At 39.4% G+C, this 18,110-nt stretch overlaps 1 protein-coding gene across 2 annotated transcripts in view; it reads right to left on the reverse strand.

The window, feature by feature from the left end:
• Nucleotides 1-18,110, reverse strand: part of slc16a4 (solute carrier family 16 member 4) — a 35,885-nt gene that overhangs the window by 11,202 nt on the left and 6,573 nt on the right. The window contains exons 1-7 of one of the 2 annotated variants that reach the window (XM_078254872.1): nt 14,369-14,641; nt 12,261-12,393; nt 11,784-11,916; nt 11,373-11,516; nt 10,995-11,156; nt 10,194-10,847; nt 5,988-6,199 (exon numbers count right to left, since the gene is read on the reverse strand). In XM_078254872.1, coding sequence (XP_078110998.1) covers nt 5,988-6,199; nt 10,194-10,847; nt 10,995-11,156; nt 11,373-11,516; nt 11,784-11,916; nt 12,261-12,377 — 1,422 coding nt within the window. In that variant the 5' untranslated portion in view covers nt 12,378-12,393; nt 14,369-14,641. Of the gene's footprint in view, nt 1-5,987; nt 6,200-10,193; nt 10,848-10,994; nt 11,157-11,372; nt 11,517-11,783; nt 11,917-12,260; nt 12,394-14,368; nt 14,642-18,110 lie in introns of those variants that run through there. The other variant, XM_078254871.1, reaches the window with a different exon arrangement.

Raw genomic sequence — 18,110 nt, forward strand, 5'->3', positions numbered from 1 at the left:
TACTCCGAGTATTACTCATATTATAAACAGGTCGATAGAACAAGGATACTTTCCCAATGACCTCAAGATTGCCAGAGTGATTCCATTATATAAGAAAGGGAGTAAACGAGACCCTGGTAATTACAGACCTGTCTCAATTCTTGGTTGTCTGTCAAAGATAATTGAAAGGATAGTTTTTGAACAGATTGATAATTACTTAAAATCACAAAACCTACTTTATGAGTTCCAGTCTGGCTTTCGTAAATCACACTCTATGGATTCCTGTTTACTGTTTCTAACTGACTATATAAAAAAGGAGGTGGATAATGGAAACTTCTGTGGCATGGTCATGTTAGACTTACAAAAACCCTTTGATACAGTCGACCATTGTGTTTTAATGTATAAATTGAAAGCCATGGGTTTTAGTGAATTAGCACAGAAATGAGTGACCTCCTATCTGGAGAATAGAAGGCAAGTAGTGGACATTGGGGGGAAAATGTCTCAACCAAAAGGCATGGACTGTGGGGTACCTCAAGCTATATATAAATGACTTAAAGTCTGCTTGTTCATGCAGTCTTTTTTATATGCAGATGATTCTGCGCTGGTTGTTTCTCACAAGGATAAAAATATGATTGAAAGCACACTTAGCGCAGAACTTCTAAATGTGAGCATGTGGATGTCTGATAACAGATTATCACTTAATTTAGGGAAAACTGAATCTATATTGTTTGGAACAAAGATAAACTTAAAGAAAGCCTCCGGTTTTAAGGTCCTAGCTGGAGATATTGTAATTACTGCCAAGGAATCAATCAATTCCCTTGGATGTATGTTAGATTGCAACTTATCTGGAGTAGGTCAGGCCCAAAAGGTAATCACCAAAGTAAATCAGAGAGTCCGCTTTTTGGCCAGAATATCAAAGTTTTTGGATGAAAAAACAAAGCTAATTCTGGCAAGAGCTTTAATTCAGCCTTATTTTGATTATGCGTGTGGCTCATGGTACAATGGTGTCACAGGGAACCTGAAACATAGGCTTCAGACATCTCAAAATAAATTAATAAGGCTTATTTTAGACCTTCCCATAATAACTCATCTGGAATCTTCCCACTTTAAAAGGGTGGGATGGTTGAAAGTGGAGGATCGAGTGTCTCAGATGCAACTGGGTATGGTACATAAAATTGTTAATGGAGATGTTCCCAAATATTTTAGAAATTATTTTAATAGAGTAAACAAAGTTCACAGGTACTCTACTAGAGGTAGCCCAACAGATTTTGTACCCCCCAGATTTAACACTAATCTGGGCAAACAGTCTTTTCTTTATGCTGGAACTACCCTTTGGAACCGGTTACCTGGTACACTCAAGACAGTTAGAAGCATAGGCAGTTTTAAACAGAGGTTGAAAGTATGGCTTAGGTGCCAATCATAGTCATTATCATAATCTATTTTTATTGTTAATTTTTCTGTATAATGTGGATGAATTTGTTTAATGTATGATGAATGACTGATGTGTGATTTGCTACCACTTGTCCCCTCCCCCTGCCCTTATAGGGATCACAATGGAAATAAGTCTTTGGGCTTTATTGTGTCATCCCTGACTATTTATGTATTTTTAATGTATGACACATATACTGTTTCATATTTTTATATTAAGTGGTCAAATAAAATCAATCAATTAACTGCAACTATAGGTTAATTGCTTTTCAAACATTACTGATGTCAGAAACCTTTTGCTGCTCAGATTTAGTTGTTGTCTACCGCTAGCCCCAGTGCTTAAAGACCCTTCAATCAGTTTAGGAGTGGCAGCAGGTTCCAGGCCTGTGTTTTGAATGTTGGAGGTGGGGTGTTACTTTTGTTTACATTTGAATTACAGATTGTACTTTTAATGGACATGCCTGTCATCACAAACACCCTTAAGTCAAACTAGGTGAGTTACCAGCATGTTTAAGGAGATGTAAACACTTGACCTACTTTTCAAAACCTTTTGAGGAAATTCAGCAAGCAGAGACAAGCTAAGCATGTCTTGCCCTTTTAGACCAATTAAATAAATCACACCACATTCGTCCACGCATTTGTTCTCAGGTGTGGCATGACATGACGATACTGGATACTTAAAGTGCCCATATTATGAAAAAAACACCTTTTCTGGGATTTGGGGTGTTCTTTTGTGTCTCTGGTGCTTCCACATGCATACAAACTTTGAAAAAAATTCATCCATGCTGTTTTGAGTGAGATACGGTTTCTGAATGTGTCCTGCCTTCAGTCTCTGGGTGAGCTGTTCAAAATCGGCACGGCTTGTGACGTCACAAGCCGAAACGAGCTGGCTAACTGCAACCGTTAGCTCGTAGCGTTAGCGTTAGCATGCTAACACTAATGCTAACGCTAGCATGCTACCTCGTTCTCAATAGCAAAGCACTGCTACAACACACACAAGTTCACCATAATCTACAAAAGAACTACTTACATGTGCGCCCTCATTTAGAAGTCTTCCAGCTAATCCTGCCTTGTAACTGACTGAAGGTGGAGAAACAGCCTTTCTTTTACTGTCTATGGAGCTAGCTAGCTGACATGATCTACATCTGAGCTACTGCACATGTGTGAGTGCAATCAAAGATAGTACAGAAGAAGAAGAAGCAAAGAGGTCTCACTCTGTAGCTAAAACAGAGACCAGGTGAAAAGAGGATCTGCAGCAGTGAGAGAGAGCTGTGCAGTACAACAAAAATATGGTGTTTTTTGAAAATTAAACCATGTAACCCTATTCTGGTACAACCTTAAAATACAATTATGAACCTGAAAATGAGCATAATATGGGTGCTTTAATATGTTGTTCCACCCATAAAGGCAGTTACGAAACAATTCCAACGGTCTGCTAAAAGGATACTTTTCCCCTTTCAGTGCGTGACACAATGATGTAATGAAGCCACGTTCTCATGGTACAAAGGTCACCGCACACAAATACACTTATTGTGAACTCAACAGATTGGAGAGTCTGATTACTGGAGGGGTCTTGCTTGGTAAATGGACTACAAACTGATAGTATAGTGACACTGACAATATAGTCCTACACTGGTGTAAAAAAGTCGAATGATATTGGGAGCACACCTTGGCACTCTACTATACAGGTACCCCGGATTCTGCTACATTTATCTGCCTTCACTAATCATAATTGAAATTTGTTCAGAATGAATTTTACTCTCTGACCTGCAATGCCCAGTAATATGATAAAGATGCCATGATTGTATTTCTTTCTGGAAAACAATTTTATACCAAGTGCCTATTTGAAACATTTCTTAGACCTTTGAATTTGAATGAAAGTTAGGTTAGTTATTTTATGTGTCTGAAATTTCCTAATAATTACTGTACTGTACTACGGTACTAATTCTAGGGAAAATAGATAGTTCTGAGCTATTTGAGTTTAGTTGTGTTGAGTTTATAAGCTGTGGTTGATTGTTAGTGGGGTTTCCTTTAAATAACTGCTCCATTTATCATTTATGCTATAAGGTATATATATATATATATATATATATATATATATATATATATATATATATATATAAGGTGTTGTGTCTGTCGACCCTTTTGGTCCACACTCAAATATCTCAAACAAATATTATTATGTAATGTAATGTAATTTTGTACATACTGTGCAATTCATCCTCTTGGGACCATATGCAGTGTCCAAACTACTGTACAGTATATGGTCCCAAAAGGATGAATTGCACTGATTTTGGCGATCCCCTGACATTTTCTCTAGTGCCAACAGCAGGTTAAAGTTTTCACTTATTCAATAGTCTTTTATTTATTTTATTTTATTTATATATTTTTTATTTGCAGGATAATCGCCAGAACACGTGTGTTGCCGTTGTCTAACTCCGTTCTCTTCGGAAAACAACAACAAACTTTGAGCTAGCAAGCTACAGGTTGAAAATAAGAAGTTTTTAATAAAATGTGGATCGTGCAACAAGGCAGGCCTGCTTGGTTCTTTCAAAGAATGATTGTGGATTTAAGATTTAATGTACAAAGAATATGTTTATTGGATTTACTATCTAACTGAGACGTTGTGGGACCGATTGCCAGGAATTTGCTGTGGACAAAGTACACACAGGGCGATACGCTGGTAAGAGCAAATTACGTTTAACCATGTATCCAGCTAATTTATATAGCTCACCGTAGTGGCAACTTGTTAAAAACCTTCCTTGCCACTGATTGCAGGATGTAAAGGGTTCTAACTCATGTAGATCATCATGTCCAACTTCAACATGCAAGGCTATCCAAAGAACCAGGCTCGTAGAAAGTAAAAAATGGTTTATTCCACGGATGTGATAAAAAAAAGAAGATAAACAAAAAGGGTATCGATATACAGTGCTGGAATATCCAAAAACGGTCTTTGTGCTGAAATCCGCAATCTACAATCAGCGGTCAGAAAAATTGTTGCTCCACATCCTGCTCTATTGAAGCCTAAACTACACTAACTTCACTTAGAAAAACCAACTCAAAACTGTCCAATAGCAGGACAGACTAGTGGAGCATGAGTTTTAATAGGGCAAAACACACATCAAAGCACATTCTATAAAATTATCTGGATTCTAATGTATATTGGACTACATATTTTAAATGTCATAAAACGATTTACTATTGCAATGAAAATAAAATACCAAAAACTATAAACAATAAAATATGGCTCTTACACTCACGTTACTGTATTGCAGGGACGTCATTAGGCCTATTTTAAGGGGGCTGAAGCTACCCCAAAATAGTTCCTAAGCCCCCCTAAATAATAATAAGAACAACAATAACAATTTGATTTATCCTCATTCATATTTATACGCAACAAATGATATATGTATATATAGCTACAAAAAAATAGCCGAAAAGTCGGAAGTTAGACAGAAGTACAAAGAGTCGTTGTGCTATCAAAATGATGCACTGCACCGTCTTGTTGCATTGGTGTGAACTGGCAGCTTTCGGGGCGTTGCTAGTAACTGGAGGATTCTAGATGAAGATGAGATGTAGACTAGGCTAAAGATGAGCACATGCCCACAGATATGTGAAAATAAAATGAAAGCAATCCTACATACAGTATATACAGTAATCATTACTCCAAATCTTTTATTCCTTCCGCCATCAGGTTATTGTATTTAGACAGCAGCCACTTTTAATAGGATCCCTATTAATATCTTACATGATAAAGTATGCAGTGATGCCTATTTTCTTCTTTTTCTTGTACTGCTATTTATCATATTTGTTTAACTTACAAACTTATTAGCTGTCTGGCCTCTGTTTGTCTGTTTATGGACATTTTGGATGTTGTTTAATGTGACTAATTTGCATTTTGAAGTCATGAAATTAGCATCAGGGTTTTGTTTTATCTTAAAGGATAAGACAGAAGGAACAGATTAGAAATGGAAGAAGAGGATATGTCTGTCATTTTGCAAATGCAAGTTACAAATACCCTGGGGGCTAAGCCCCCCCCTGTCCTTCAATCCTAGTGAAGTCCCTGCTGTATTGTGTGAACAGTTAACCTAATGTGGCGTTTTCTCTTGCCGCTGCAAATGTTCCACCGAAACATGTTCCTTCCTGAGAACATTTTGCAGAGACACTGTCTCTGCGACCAGAGCTTAGCGCTGCCCAAGACAATTGTGAATGGTTTAAAGAAATGCAAACAACCCTGAGCATTTTTTTTCCCTAACCTCGAATGTATGTGCGGAGGAGCCAGACCTTACTCCACAGCGTTGTGGAGATAGGTCTGACAATACAAGACTACTTATTCAATAAAATATCTCAACAACCACTTGGTAGATACACATTTCCATTCATCCAATTACTTTGGTTTATGACCAAATACCTCCAAAACTATTCCCATCAGCCTCAACTATACTTTGTGTTTAATGCTAAACCGCAAATGTTATCATGCTAACATGCTAAACTAAGATGTTGAACATGGTAACATATTACATTGCTTAGTAATAGTAATATGTTCTTATGCATATGTTCAGATAGGCTGGTCTTCTTACTAGAACGGGCAGCAGCAGAGCCATGTATCCACCACAGAAGATGGCAAAGAAGACAGCGTAAACCATCAGCAGGATGTAGGAGGTTGCCATCGGGGAGAGCAGGTTGACCAGGCCACAGAGTATCAGGTAGGCCTTGTGGTAGTGGTATTTATGGAACAGGTTCCTGTCTGTCACCCAGCCCGAGGCCAGCTGGGCAATGGTCTCTGTGATACCTGCAACGGAGAAGAATAGGCGAGGCTTATGAATGTAAAGTAAAACTGTAGGATGAAGGAGAGTCTTGAAGGTGAGATCAAAGGGTGAAAAATAAGGTGTGAAAAGGAGATTTCATTAAAAAAAACTTTCAGTTTTTTTCTAAGGCTTTAATTGTCTTTATTTTAAAATGCATGTACCCAGAACTCCTTAAATAAAATAAAGTAAGATGTTCCTTACTTTTTCTTTAAGGAAGGAGTTTTTGATGGAATCCAAAAAACATGAGCATCGCTGCTGTCTTCACCTTCAGATAAAAATGTCTTCAATAATCAAGAAGCTTCACATTTAACATTTAGAAAACAGATCCAGCCCAGCCACAGATGTCCTAATAACTTTGGTGACACCCTAGCTTTTCCTCTCGGACCACCATGAGGTCTGTTTTTTAGTGAAATATCTTGACAGCTATTGAATGGACTACCATGATATCTGGTACACACATTCATGTCTCCCTCAGGATGAATTATAACATTGTCATTTTGGGTATGTTAGCATTTAGCTCAAAGCACCTTTGTGCCTAAGAACAGCCTCACAGAGCCACTACTGTGGCTATAGACCCTGAGTCTTGATGTCATAAAACAGTAAATACATTTGTCTTTTGGTGTTGAGATAATCATGGTGGGACTTTAGTACAAACGCTGCCACAGCAGACCACAGTGGTCAGAGGCTGACAGTATTTTGAACTGATGCTTATGCAGAAAGAGTTAAATGTCAAAGTCAGCCACACCATGGCAAATTGTAGTTTTAGGGCAGCTATAGTAAACTATGAAGGCATCCTCCCAGTTACATGCAGGGACTTGTGAGTGTTACCTAAAACGTATGTAGTAATTATATGCTTAATGAAAACAAAGCGTGGCAGGGGAGCAAGTGTGCATCTATACGTGCGTGCGTGCATGGGTGCGTGCATGAATGCGTGTGTGAGGCAAATACAGAATGTGAGGGGAAAATGCTGCTCTGCAGCAAAACTATACAGGTCTGCATTAATAACAAGCGTCATGTCTAGACAAGTCTATTTTATGTCCTATTTGTTCCTGTCCTCGTGAATATTTCCACAAACAGTGGGTGGCAACATATCCTATCTGTTAACATCTGTATTACACTGACAACACCCAGGCAAACTACTCATTTTGCACTCCATCCCATGTGATTGATTGTTTGCTCCAGTTGGATATGATGACTGGGCAGATATGTGCTGTTCTCTGCTGAGGTCAACTGGAATGTGATAGGCGGTGCAGAAACTGCAGTGGTGTATTGACCGCTGCAGAAATAGCTACAAGCAGGTAGAGCTGAGCCATTGATCAATGAAACAAACTGGTTCTATGCAGATCAGAGTTACCCATCCTTTGCTCAGCCTCTGCACCACAACTGCACAGGCTACAACCACTGAGTTCAACTCAGTTTGAACTCAAAACAGATGAAAGTTCTGCTTAATATGGACGAGATTGCATACAGTTTGTATTACCAAGCACAGTATGCAGATTTATCATTATTGTGAACACGGTTACATTCATCTACACAAATCAACATGTGGATAATTAAGGGTGATCATCTACATCTTTACTTTAAGGTTTTTAATGAATTTCACATGAATAAACAATGAAATGCCTCATCAGTGAAGACCTCTGCTTTCCTTACATAACCAGACTAGAGTGTTTCTGTCCTGCAAGGTTAGAAAGATGACATGGGGCAGCTGTGCTGTGTTTATGTGTCCTCCTCTAGCGACCCAAGACAGTGTCCTGGGGTGTCGCCTGCTTGAATGCAGATGAGTTGTGAGTTTGTTTGTGTGTTTTAGCCTCAGCAGGTTGGTTCAGGCCTGCAGCTGTTCCTGTTCAAACTCAGTACACTGCAGTTTAAATTTGGCCTCTCCAAGTAGCACCTTAAGCCAACATTGGGACATTATTAGTTCTATCCGTAGTGCTGACTGGTATAGAAGGTGTACAGTATGTGCATGCCTTTGGGCATTAACAGACCATTGGGGGGTTGCAAGGCATGGAGAGGTGCCATTCACTCTGCTTCAAAGAAGGACATTTTGTCACTAGATTAAAGCAAAGGTTTATAAAAAGCATGTTGGTTTTCCCAGCTTCTCTGACGTGGCAGTTGGCTTGTCTTGCCTACTCCTTTGTATGTATTGCTGCCTCAGTGCAACTCTGCAAAGTATCAGCCACTTTAGAACTGGACTTGAACAAAATTTGGAGCCCCTCTTGTCACCCCGCCAACAACTTTACTCAGTTAGCTGTTGCTTAGCGACTCCAGTTAGCTCCAGTGTTGGTGGCTGAGGGTTGCCGAACAGACTGAACCGGACGATAGTGGCCTCCCTCCCTCAGCCAAGTCAATAGGCCTCTATGACAAGCGCTGGGTCGGGGAAAGCGGGACAGCGGGACACTGGGATAGTGGCTTTGTGGTGTGGGTGCACAGTGCACATGACCAGAGAATGTGACAGGACAAACGTGTTCGAGTCAAAACAATCTGTCAGTCTTGCTGCTCCCTGGCACTGATCACTGGCGTGAAGCTTAAAAGTAACCCTACAGACATACAGAGAAAATTCAGACATCTATCTCCTTGACTTTTGTTACACCTCCATAGAAACAATGTAGAGATTTGGTTAAAGAGCCAAAAAAGAATAGCCGTCCTATGTATCCTATGTAATTTCATATTGCTGTTATTTAACCTCAATCTTAGTTTGGGCTCAATCCATAAATGTTTTTTCGTCCCAGATGTGTTTCTTGTGCAGGCCATAGTGTTTTCTTGAGACCTGTTTATTTCATTTTTTTCCCATTTTCTTCAGCAGTGGTGGTATCCAGCTGCTGTTGCACACCAATGCTGACAAAGGAAAGACTATATATTAACAGGCCGTCTACTTACCGTACATTCAAATTATAATTTTTTTCTTCCAGGACACTGAAACAGTCCTTTAGGCAACCGAGAAGCATTCCCTCAAAAGCCAAAGCATTGATGCATAATTTAAGATTTCATTTCACACTGAAGAAATGTGATAAAAATGTCACTCCCATGATCACATCCTAAAATAAGTGATAACTGTTTTTTTCTTATCTAAAATACACATTTCATCAAAGGTAATATTATCTCTGTCTACTGATTTTACAAAGGGATAGATTACAAAACAGAAGCATGTGATTCATAAATGCACCACCCCATCTGGTGCATTTCAATTATTCACAAAGCCTGACCAAGCACTCTTATAGAATTACATGCACATGTGGTCATTGGCCAAAATGTTAATGCTGTTTTCTGTTCATATAGAGTGGCCTCCATTTGAGAGGAGTGGGTGGGTGGGTTTTCTGCTGAACCCACCCACCCTTGCCAGTGGGCCAAAGTTCAGCTTTTATGTAAGCACATTCATTACATAAGACTGCAGAGTCTGAGCAGCTCACAAATAATTAATGCCTAGAAGTTGACTGAGGACTTTTTTTTGCATTGCTTCTTAAACCCATTCTTAAAGAAACCTGGACCTCCCTCTCTACAGTCACTGTGAAATCCCTGTCAAAGACAAAGCAGCAATCCACTGTCTATTCAATCAGGCGTCTGTCAGATTTAGTTAAAAAAATGATGTTATGCTTCATCCACATTTCAGACAGTCAAATGTAGACTGGTGTCTAATCTAGAAGATGGAAATTTGTGCGACAACTTTTGTAATGAGAACAGTTTCACTGATTAAATCCACCAGTTTCTACTTACAAGCAATTTTTTTGTTAACCTTTATTTATACAGGTAATCTCATTGAGACACAGGGTCTCATTCTCAAGAGACACTTAAGAGAGAAGTGTTTTTTCCAAAATGTATATGTATGAATTACAGTATACCTTGTAATTCCTGCTATATACCTACACATTTTGGGAAACGTTTCCACAAGCTGAAACTGTATTTCCAAAAATGTCAAACTATTCCTTAATGGTCAATCACAAAAACATAGGACAAAATGTTGACCAATGTGTGCCTCACCTGCCACAGAGATGATGAAGGAAGCATCCATGGCATTGATGCCCAGGGTTCTGGCTCGGGCAGACAGATGGAAATAGGGGATGAAGTAGGCCAACTGGCTGAAGACTAAGGACCAAGTATAGATACAAAAGAATGGGTCCTTTAGCAGAGAGAAATCCAGTACTTTGGTTTTTATGACGGTCACCTCACTCGGCGTGCTGGCATGTGATGGAAATCCAACAATGGTGGACCCATTCATGCTGCCATTGAGCTCCGCTGAGCTATCTGGAGTTGTGGGTTTACACTGACCCAAGTCATGGTGGGGCTCATGGCCATTCACACCATTAAGGACCAGCCTGGTCAATTCAGGGTTCACTGACTGGTCCTGGAGTCCCTGAGTACATTGGTGCCCCATGTTCTCAGTATCCCCGTGAGGGGCAGGAGGAGGGGATGGAAATGAGTCTGCTTTGGAGATGCCATTGGATAAGTGAGAGGAGCCATTCAAGCAGCTCTTAGTGAATTCCTTCTCTGAGGAGCTCTTGAGGGAAACAGCAGGGCTCTTTTGAATGGGAGGAGAGGTAGGGTTTGACATGGGAGGCTTCACGTTGATGGGTCGCAGAAGCATCCCAGTGGCCACCAGATTCAGCATTAGACCGCCAAGAATTAACATTGCTCCTGTGGGGGACAAAGACAGCTCAGGATCCAAAATGTCACATTGTATGTGCTGTATATTTTCTTACCCAAAAAAGGAAATACACCTGAAAACATACTTACAAATATTATAGAGTGTGCACCAATTATTAACAAATTTGTGCTGCATACCTTGCCAAGCATACTTGTCCAGGAGCAGCTGAGTAAACGGAGCAAGGGCAAAGGTCAAACCCATGCCAGAACGCCCAATTGCATACGCTGTCGCTAACCTCCTTCGGAAGTACAGCGCTGTGACCACTGAGAAGGCTTGGTAAAGTAGTGCAAAACCAATTCCTAAAAGGAGTAAAGATGTTATCAATATCAGACACAGTGTCTTTCACAGAAATGTGGGCAGACGTGAAAAAATGTATGTAGATAGATAGATAGATAGGAAGAGCTGTTGTCATGCAGAGGATGACCTTGGTCTAGCTTGCGGTTTCATAGTCATTAGGGAAACAGCAGGTTTTGATCTCATTGAGGCATTTTGGCGCACCACGAAATTCTACTCACCAACTATCACTCCCATGCTGATGTAGAGGAACACCACGCTGTTGGCAAAAATACTAATGAGGAATCCTCCACTAACCAGCACTGCCCCGGCGATGGAGGTCACTCTGGTTCCAAGCTTGGCACAGGCCACAGAGGCAAGGGGCGCTACAGAGGATACAGTATGGGAAGCGCAAATACATTTAATCTTTTTTTCATTTTCAGCTGTTCAAGATCTAAGTGTGAACATGAAGTGGAAAAGTGGCTTCAAATGGTAAAAGCTTTGCACTCTTCTTTTAAATTAATTGGTGACATGGAGAGAGAGAGGACACAATTGTATAAAACAACTCAGAGATATCATTATCTTTATCTCAATGGCAAGTTGTTGAGTGTGTAAGGGTATGCATAAAGAGTTGGCTTTTTTCTGATGCTAACCTCCAGACAGACGCAGACTCGACATGATGGAACCGATCCAGCTGATGCTCTCTGACGAGCCTCCAAACTCATCTTGGAATGCCACAAAGAAGATCCCAAAACTCTTCAGTGTTCCCATCACTAGGACGTTTACCTGCGAGCACGCACACACACACAAATGTTATTTATTTTATGCTTAATACGTGTTAAGCACTTCTTACAGGCTGTGCTCTGTGAAACACACATATGGACACTTAGAAAAAGAAAACAATTATGCAGTGAGAAGTATTTTTAAATAGCTGGTTAAAATGTAGTCTTTTCGCTGCCACCATCCTATTGGAACTTGTTAAAAAGCACCAGAAAACTACATCATTGCCACACATTACACCTGGAATTGATCACAGTTTAGGAAAACTAGTAGTTGAAGAACCATTGTGCTGGGATAAATATTTCCATGTTTGAGAGACGAGGGATCATAAACAACTGAGGTGGACATACCAGAAAGCAATGCAGCACCACCATCCAGCCCCAACCTCCATCTGGAGGGTCCTCATACTGGATCTCTTTTTCCTTCTCCTTCTTAGTGGTCATGGCATCCTTCCTGAACAGATTCATGGCGGACTTGGTTTCACTAGGAGAAGAAAAAAAAGCATCAATAACTACAATATATCATAGGCTGCCTAATCAGAAGCATTCAACACATCACAGGCTATATTCTAGCATAACAGTATGTAGCATATCAAGCAGGGTCTTTCTCAAAAAAAGAAAAGCTTGATTATTTTCTATATAAAACCCTAGGTCGTATCAGACACCATGCTTCAATGGTATAAAAGGGTGATTTGCTGTTATTTAATGTTCCTATGTGTATTCATACCATTTGCTCTTAGGAAATGTTGTAAAAATAAATGTTTTTTTATTAGCATGATTTTTCACTTGTTTAATAGTAAAAACAAACTTAAAACATTTTACTTTGTGATTTATCGATTCATGCATGAAAGGGTTAAATGTATTCAGTGTATTTATTGTACTTGGCTCAGAGGTAATTTGTTTATGGGTCATCTTTGTTTTTTGTTATTCCATTTACAGAGTACAAGTGGTCTGAGTGCAGGTTGTTAGTGAGCTGGCTCACCTGGGCTGATGAGCTCGCAAGCCTACAAAGCTGGCCAGTTCAGCCTGCCTCACTCTCTCGCAGCCCTCTCAGCTCCCACATGGTCTCCTGGTTTGGTTTCTTTGTGTTATCTTCTCTTTTAGCATACACTGTTTTCAACTTACCATGGCACTCGCATGAACCACAGATTTTACCAATTGTTCACATCACATTAATTTGGTTTGCAAACAACATTTAATAAATAGTTTTGACCTCCAGTCTTTTGTGTGTTCTCCCTCTTTTTGTCGGAATTGTGAGCCAGTTCATGACACAGTCCAAACATCAAACTGCATTATCTGTATCATCAGTGTGTTTACTTGCTCTTATATAACCTGGTTATTCTCTACTATAACCTGACTTTATAAAAGACAGGGAAAGTGCTGCTGTGACAGCATGGGATGAAAGGAAGTCATTGTATCCAAATAATTAAATCCTGAATCTGAATAAAATAGCAACTGTGTGGTTTCAAGTTGTTTCAAAGTCAGTTCCTAGAAGCAGGTGAAAGGGTTTCTAGGTTTTACTCTGCAAAGTTATCCAGATAACTTGGTATAACTGCTCCAGGAACAGGCTTCATGTTTTTTTTGGTTCACAAAATATTACAAAGTTGAAAACATCAATACCATTGAAGCAAACTTTAGCCCATCATGCCGAGGACATGCTGCTATACGTGCTGACAGGAATCTTCAATATACACATGATTGTATATTTACTGCTCAGATAATAAGAGCAAAAGAGGTGGAAAAAGTAACCATGTTTAGCTGTACTGACTTAACACGTTTATACATCATTACTGTCTACTGTCCGTTACCCTTACAGGATCATTCTGTACCATGAAATGATGATAACAAATTATTGTCAAACATCACTTATCTTTTTGAATGGTTTAAAATGATTTGATTGACTTTTTGGTGCACCATCTTTTTTCTATTTTCTAGACTTACATTTACAGAGCTAAGCCCCCTGCATCCAACACAAATTGTTAGCATTGACTACTTTTGCCCTGTACTTCGGCATCCTCCACACTCCAACCTGTCACCCAGTCCCACCTATAGACTGTATATGGTCTTACCTCAGCAACCTCAGTACATTAAGAGCAAATTAAGAGGGAGCTTGAAACAGGAAAAGCATATGTAACTGAAGAAGAAGCAAAAACAAACAAAAAGGCATGTAAGAGCATCAGCAAGTACTTTAAAGTCTGAGGTCTATTCAGTAAGGTGAAAAACACACATCTTACATCTGCAGGTAACCTGGGAACAGTGAGATGTTTTGGTAAGCATGCACCCTAACCGCTCACTCCTGTGACCCCGAACACACTTTAAATGTTAGACAATTAGTACCTGTGTTCAACTGTCCCAACTAAGTGGACTGCAGCTAGACAAAACATCCATTCAAAATACCTTGCCTTTACAAAATTACAGCTATCAAAAGTCTAACAAAACTGAAATTGAAGATACTTTACCAAAGTAGCAAAACACAGTTCCTCTCCCCAAAAGCACCAAGGGTTACTAGCCACCAAAATCAGGACACAAGCACTAAAGCTACCCATCTAAACTGGTTCAGTAGATACCAGTTAGAGGTATTTAATCTAAAAACAGTGAAACTTGAAAGCACCTGGTATGCAGCCACTCCCAAATCCCATAGGCATGAACCTGAGCATATAGCTTTAGCCACTTTCAAAGCCAAAGTTGACACCACAGAGTCCCCAAATAGAACCTCTGGGTAAACCTACCAGGGAGACTCCAAACAAGGCTAAACTAGGTCAAGTTATTTTGAACCCACCAAATTGGACTGCCACTGAGAACAAACCTGACAAAAGCTCTCTCAACCCCCAAATTAATTAACAAATACTGACACAACCAACCAATGTATAATTCTTCCAAAGCAATGATCACAAAAACCTACTAAATTTGGCACCCAAATTCAGTTTACCAGAATGAAAAGGTCAATCAAATTGCCAAATTAGAACAGGTTTACACAAATATTATTCCTTTTATTACATCAATGGACAAGCCCTCATTTTGTCATGAACTGGCTCACGGTTCAGAAAAAAAAGAGTGAGAATACACAAAAGGGTGGAGGTAAAAAAAAATATTTTTAAGTTTATTTAATAATTTTATTTACAAAAACTATGAATGAGATGTGAACAATCAGTAATATCAGTACTGTATGTGAGTGCCAGGGTGAGTGGACAACAGTAAATGCATACTAAAATGAAAAAAGAACACAAAGCAACCAAAGGAGACCATGTGGGAGCTGAGAGGGCTGCAAGAGAGTGAGGCAGGCTGAACTGGCCAGCTCTGTAGGCTTGCAAGCTCATCAGCCCAGGTGAGCCATCTCGTTAACAACTTGCGCTCAGACCACTACCTGCAAGGGGAGGAGAACACACAAGCAGGCCAAGCAGAGCAGACACAAGCGGGGTGGTCAAAACTGGCTCATGGCAGTTTTGGGGTATGACAGAGTGATACTGGATTACTGAGTGAAATGATAATTAAATGTTTCTTTAACAAAATGTCTCTGTATGAGTAACTTATGGAGTTAAGATTTAAGCTGTAAGACAGCAGCTTTGTGAAATAAACCATGCTGTTGTGAAGTGATTGAGGAGTGACCATGCCTGTGTTGAGAGCCAGCTGTACTGCAGTTTGACTTGGCAACGTGTCACCTTGCATTACTTTGAGCCTTTCTTGGAACATGTTTACAAAGGATCCTCCTCCCAAGACTTTGACCCATACCTGCATATTTTGAATGAGCCTTGTTAACGCATGAGCTATAATGGCGTCAAACATGGAGAGGGGGTTGTAGCCGATTTTGTGGTCTGTCCCGGGACCATGGTCTCGGACCAGTGGTCACAACCACTAGGGGCACTAAAGACACTGGTCGCGACCAGCTCCTCAGTGGTCTGCCCTGTGGTCCCTGTGGTCTGTGAAGCGACTTTAGTATTTTCTCCCCTTTCCTGTCGTTTTGGTAGCACTGTTAGCTGGATAAATGTCAGAGATCATAATCTTTTGTCTATAAAATACACTATATCAGATATATTATGATTATTATTGTTATTATTATTGATTAGGAAGATCCGTGTGGTCAGGACCAGCTGGTCTCTGGCACGGACCAGTGGTCACAACCACTAGGGGCGCTAAAGACACTGGTCACAACCAGTGGCACAGCGGTCATGACCAGCTTCTTACTGGCACAAAGGGCACTAAAATTACTGGTCCTGACCACCTCCTCGGTGATCTGTTCTGTTGTTTGGACCAGTTGAGTGAACTGTGGTGTGTTTGTTTGTATTTATTTTTAATACAACTTTTCACGTTTCTCACTGTGTTAGCAGAATCGCCTAATGTGAGAAGCCATAATCGTTTGTCTTTCCAATGTTATTTATCACTATTATTAATAGAAATCATAATAACAATGATTACATTATTATTATTATTAGTCGTAGTTGTATGAGTAGTACTATCGATTATGCAGGTCAGTGTATTTGTGACCTGCCGCACTGTCCTGACCAGCTCCTCGCGACCAGCTCCTACCTGGCATTGACCAGTGGTCACTACCACTAGGGGCGCTAAAGACACTGGTCTGTCTTGTGGTCCTTGTCATCTGCCTGTTTTCTTGAACAGTTACTGAGTGGTCTTTGGAGTAGTTATTGTACATTTAATACACCTTCTCCCCTTTCTCATTGTGTTGGCAACACTGTGCTGAATAAATGTAAAAATTAATAAATAAAAATCATTATCTTTTGTCTGTCAAATATTATTGATCATTACTATTAATAGAAATCATAATAACAATGATTAAATTATTATTATTAGTCGTAGTTGTATGAGTAGTACTATCGACTATGCAGCGCCGCGTCTTCCTGACTGGTTTAAACTTTACCAATGTGTTGCATTTTAAAAGCTTGTCACATTACCCTTTGTATCAAATCTTGATCTAGAAACTAATGTCAAATAAATGTAGTGGAGGAAAAAATGTAGATTTGAGTGACAAAGCAACCAATCAAATGAAATACAAAAATGTAAAAGTTTAATTAAAAATTCAACTTAAGTAGCCTACCGTACAAAAGTAACAGTCGAATCATCTTGATTGATCCAGTACCTGATCACTTGATGATCGTTATTTTGAAATGCAACACATTGGTTGTGTTGCATTTTAAAGTGTGTTTTAAAGTAATAAAAATAAATACACAAAACAAACACACCACAGATCACTTAACTGGTCCAAACAACAGAACAGATCACAGATGAGGTGGTCAGGACCAGTAATGTTAGTGCCCTTTTAGTCCAGGCAAAGTAACTAATTTTGGAGTCAAAAATAGAACTAATTGTAAAATAATTTTTTGTCCAGAACAACATACTAAAAGTCCTAAGAAATCCTAGTTGAGGAAATATGTTTAATTTTCATCAATGTTGTCAAAGATGTGTGCCAGTAAGGCCAGACAACAATACACCCCAATGGGGCTATTTTTTTCCTTTACTCCTATCAAAATAACACTTCATACAAAGTAGCCATGAAAACTAACATTTTTGTTTTACAAGTTTCTTGGAAAAATCTTTATATTGACCTTAAGAATTGATTGCACAATCTTGCCTCCAGTTGCTTTCTAAATTCTTTTTTTTATTGGCGAACAACCCTTACCTAATGACATTCCCCCACAGATAACATAAGAAGAAAGTCAGAATAGCCATCTTAGTCATTAGTAATGTGGTGAGATTACATTTTACTACCTTGTCGTGGTGGGGAGGCTTGTGTGCCTCTGTGACCCTGAAGACTATACCGGCGGGGGTTATATGTGCATATTCAAATTCATTTCAAAAGAAATTTGTAATACAAAAAAAGTTACTTTTCATGTATACTTTTACTATGTAAAGTATTATTGTGGTAGGAGTAAAGGAAAAAAATAAGCCTATTTGGGTGTATTTTGGGCATATTCGATTAGTGTATAGCTCATTTGCATATTACAATTAATTTTCAAAGAAACTTGTAATACAAACATTTTTATTTTTTCATGGGTACTTTCATTGTGTAAAGTTTCATTTTGATAGGAGTAAAGGAAAAAAAAAAATAGCCCCCATTGGGGTGTATTGTTGCCTGGCATTATGCACACATCTCGGCTTGATTAGATTTTAACATATTTCCTCAACTAGGATTTTTTAGGAGTTTTAGTATGTTGTTCTGGACACCTCATAGAAATGATCTAAGCTGCA

This window comes from Sander vitreus, chromosome 7 (assembly GCF_031162955.1).
Source record: "Sander vitreus isolate 19-12246 chromosome 7, sanVit1, whole genome shotgun sequence".
Lineage (NCBI taxonomy): Eukaryota > Metazoa > Chordata > Actinopteri > Perciformes > Percidae > Sander > Sander vitreus.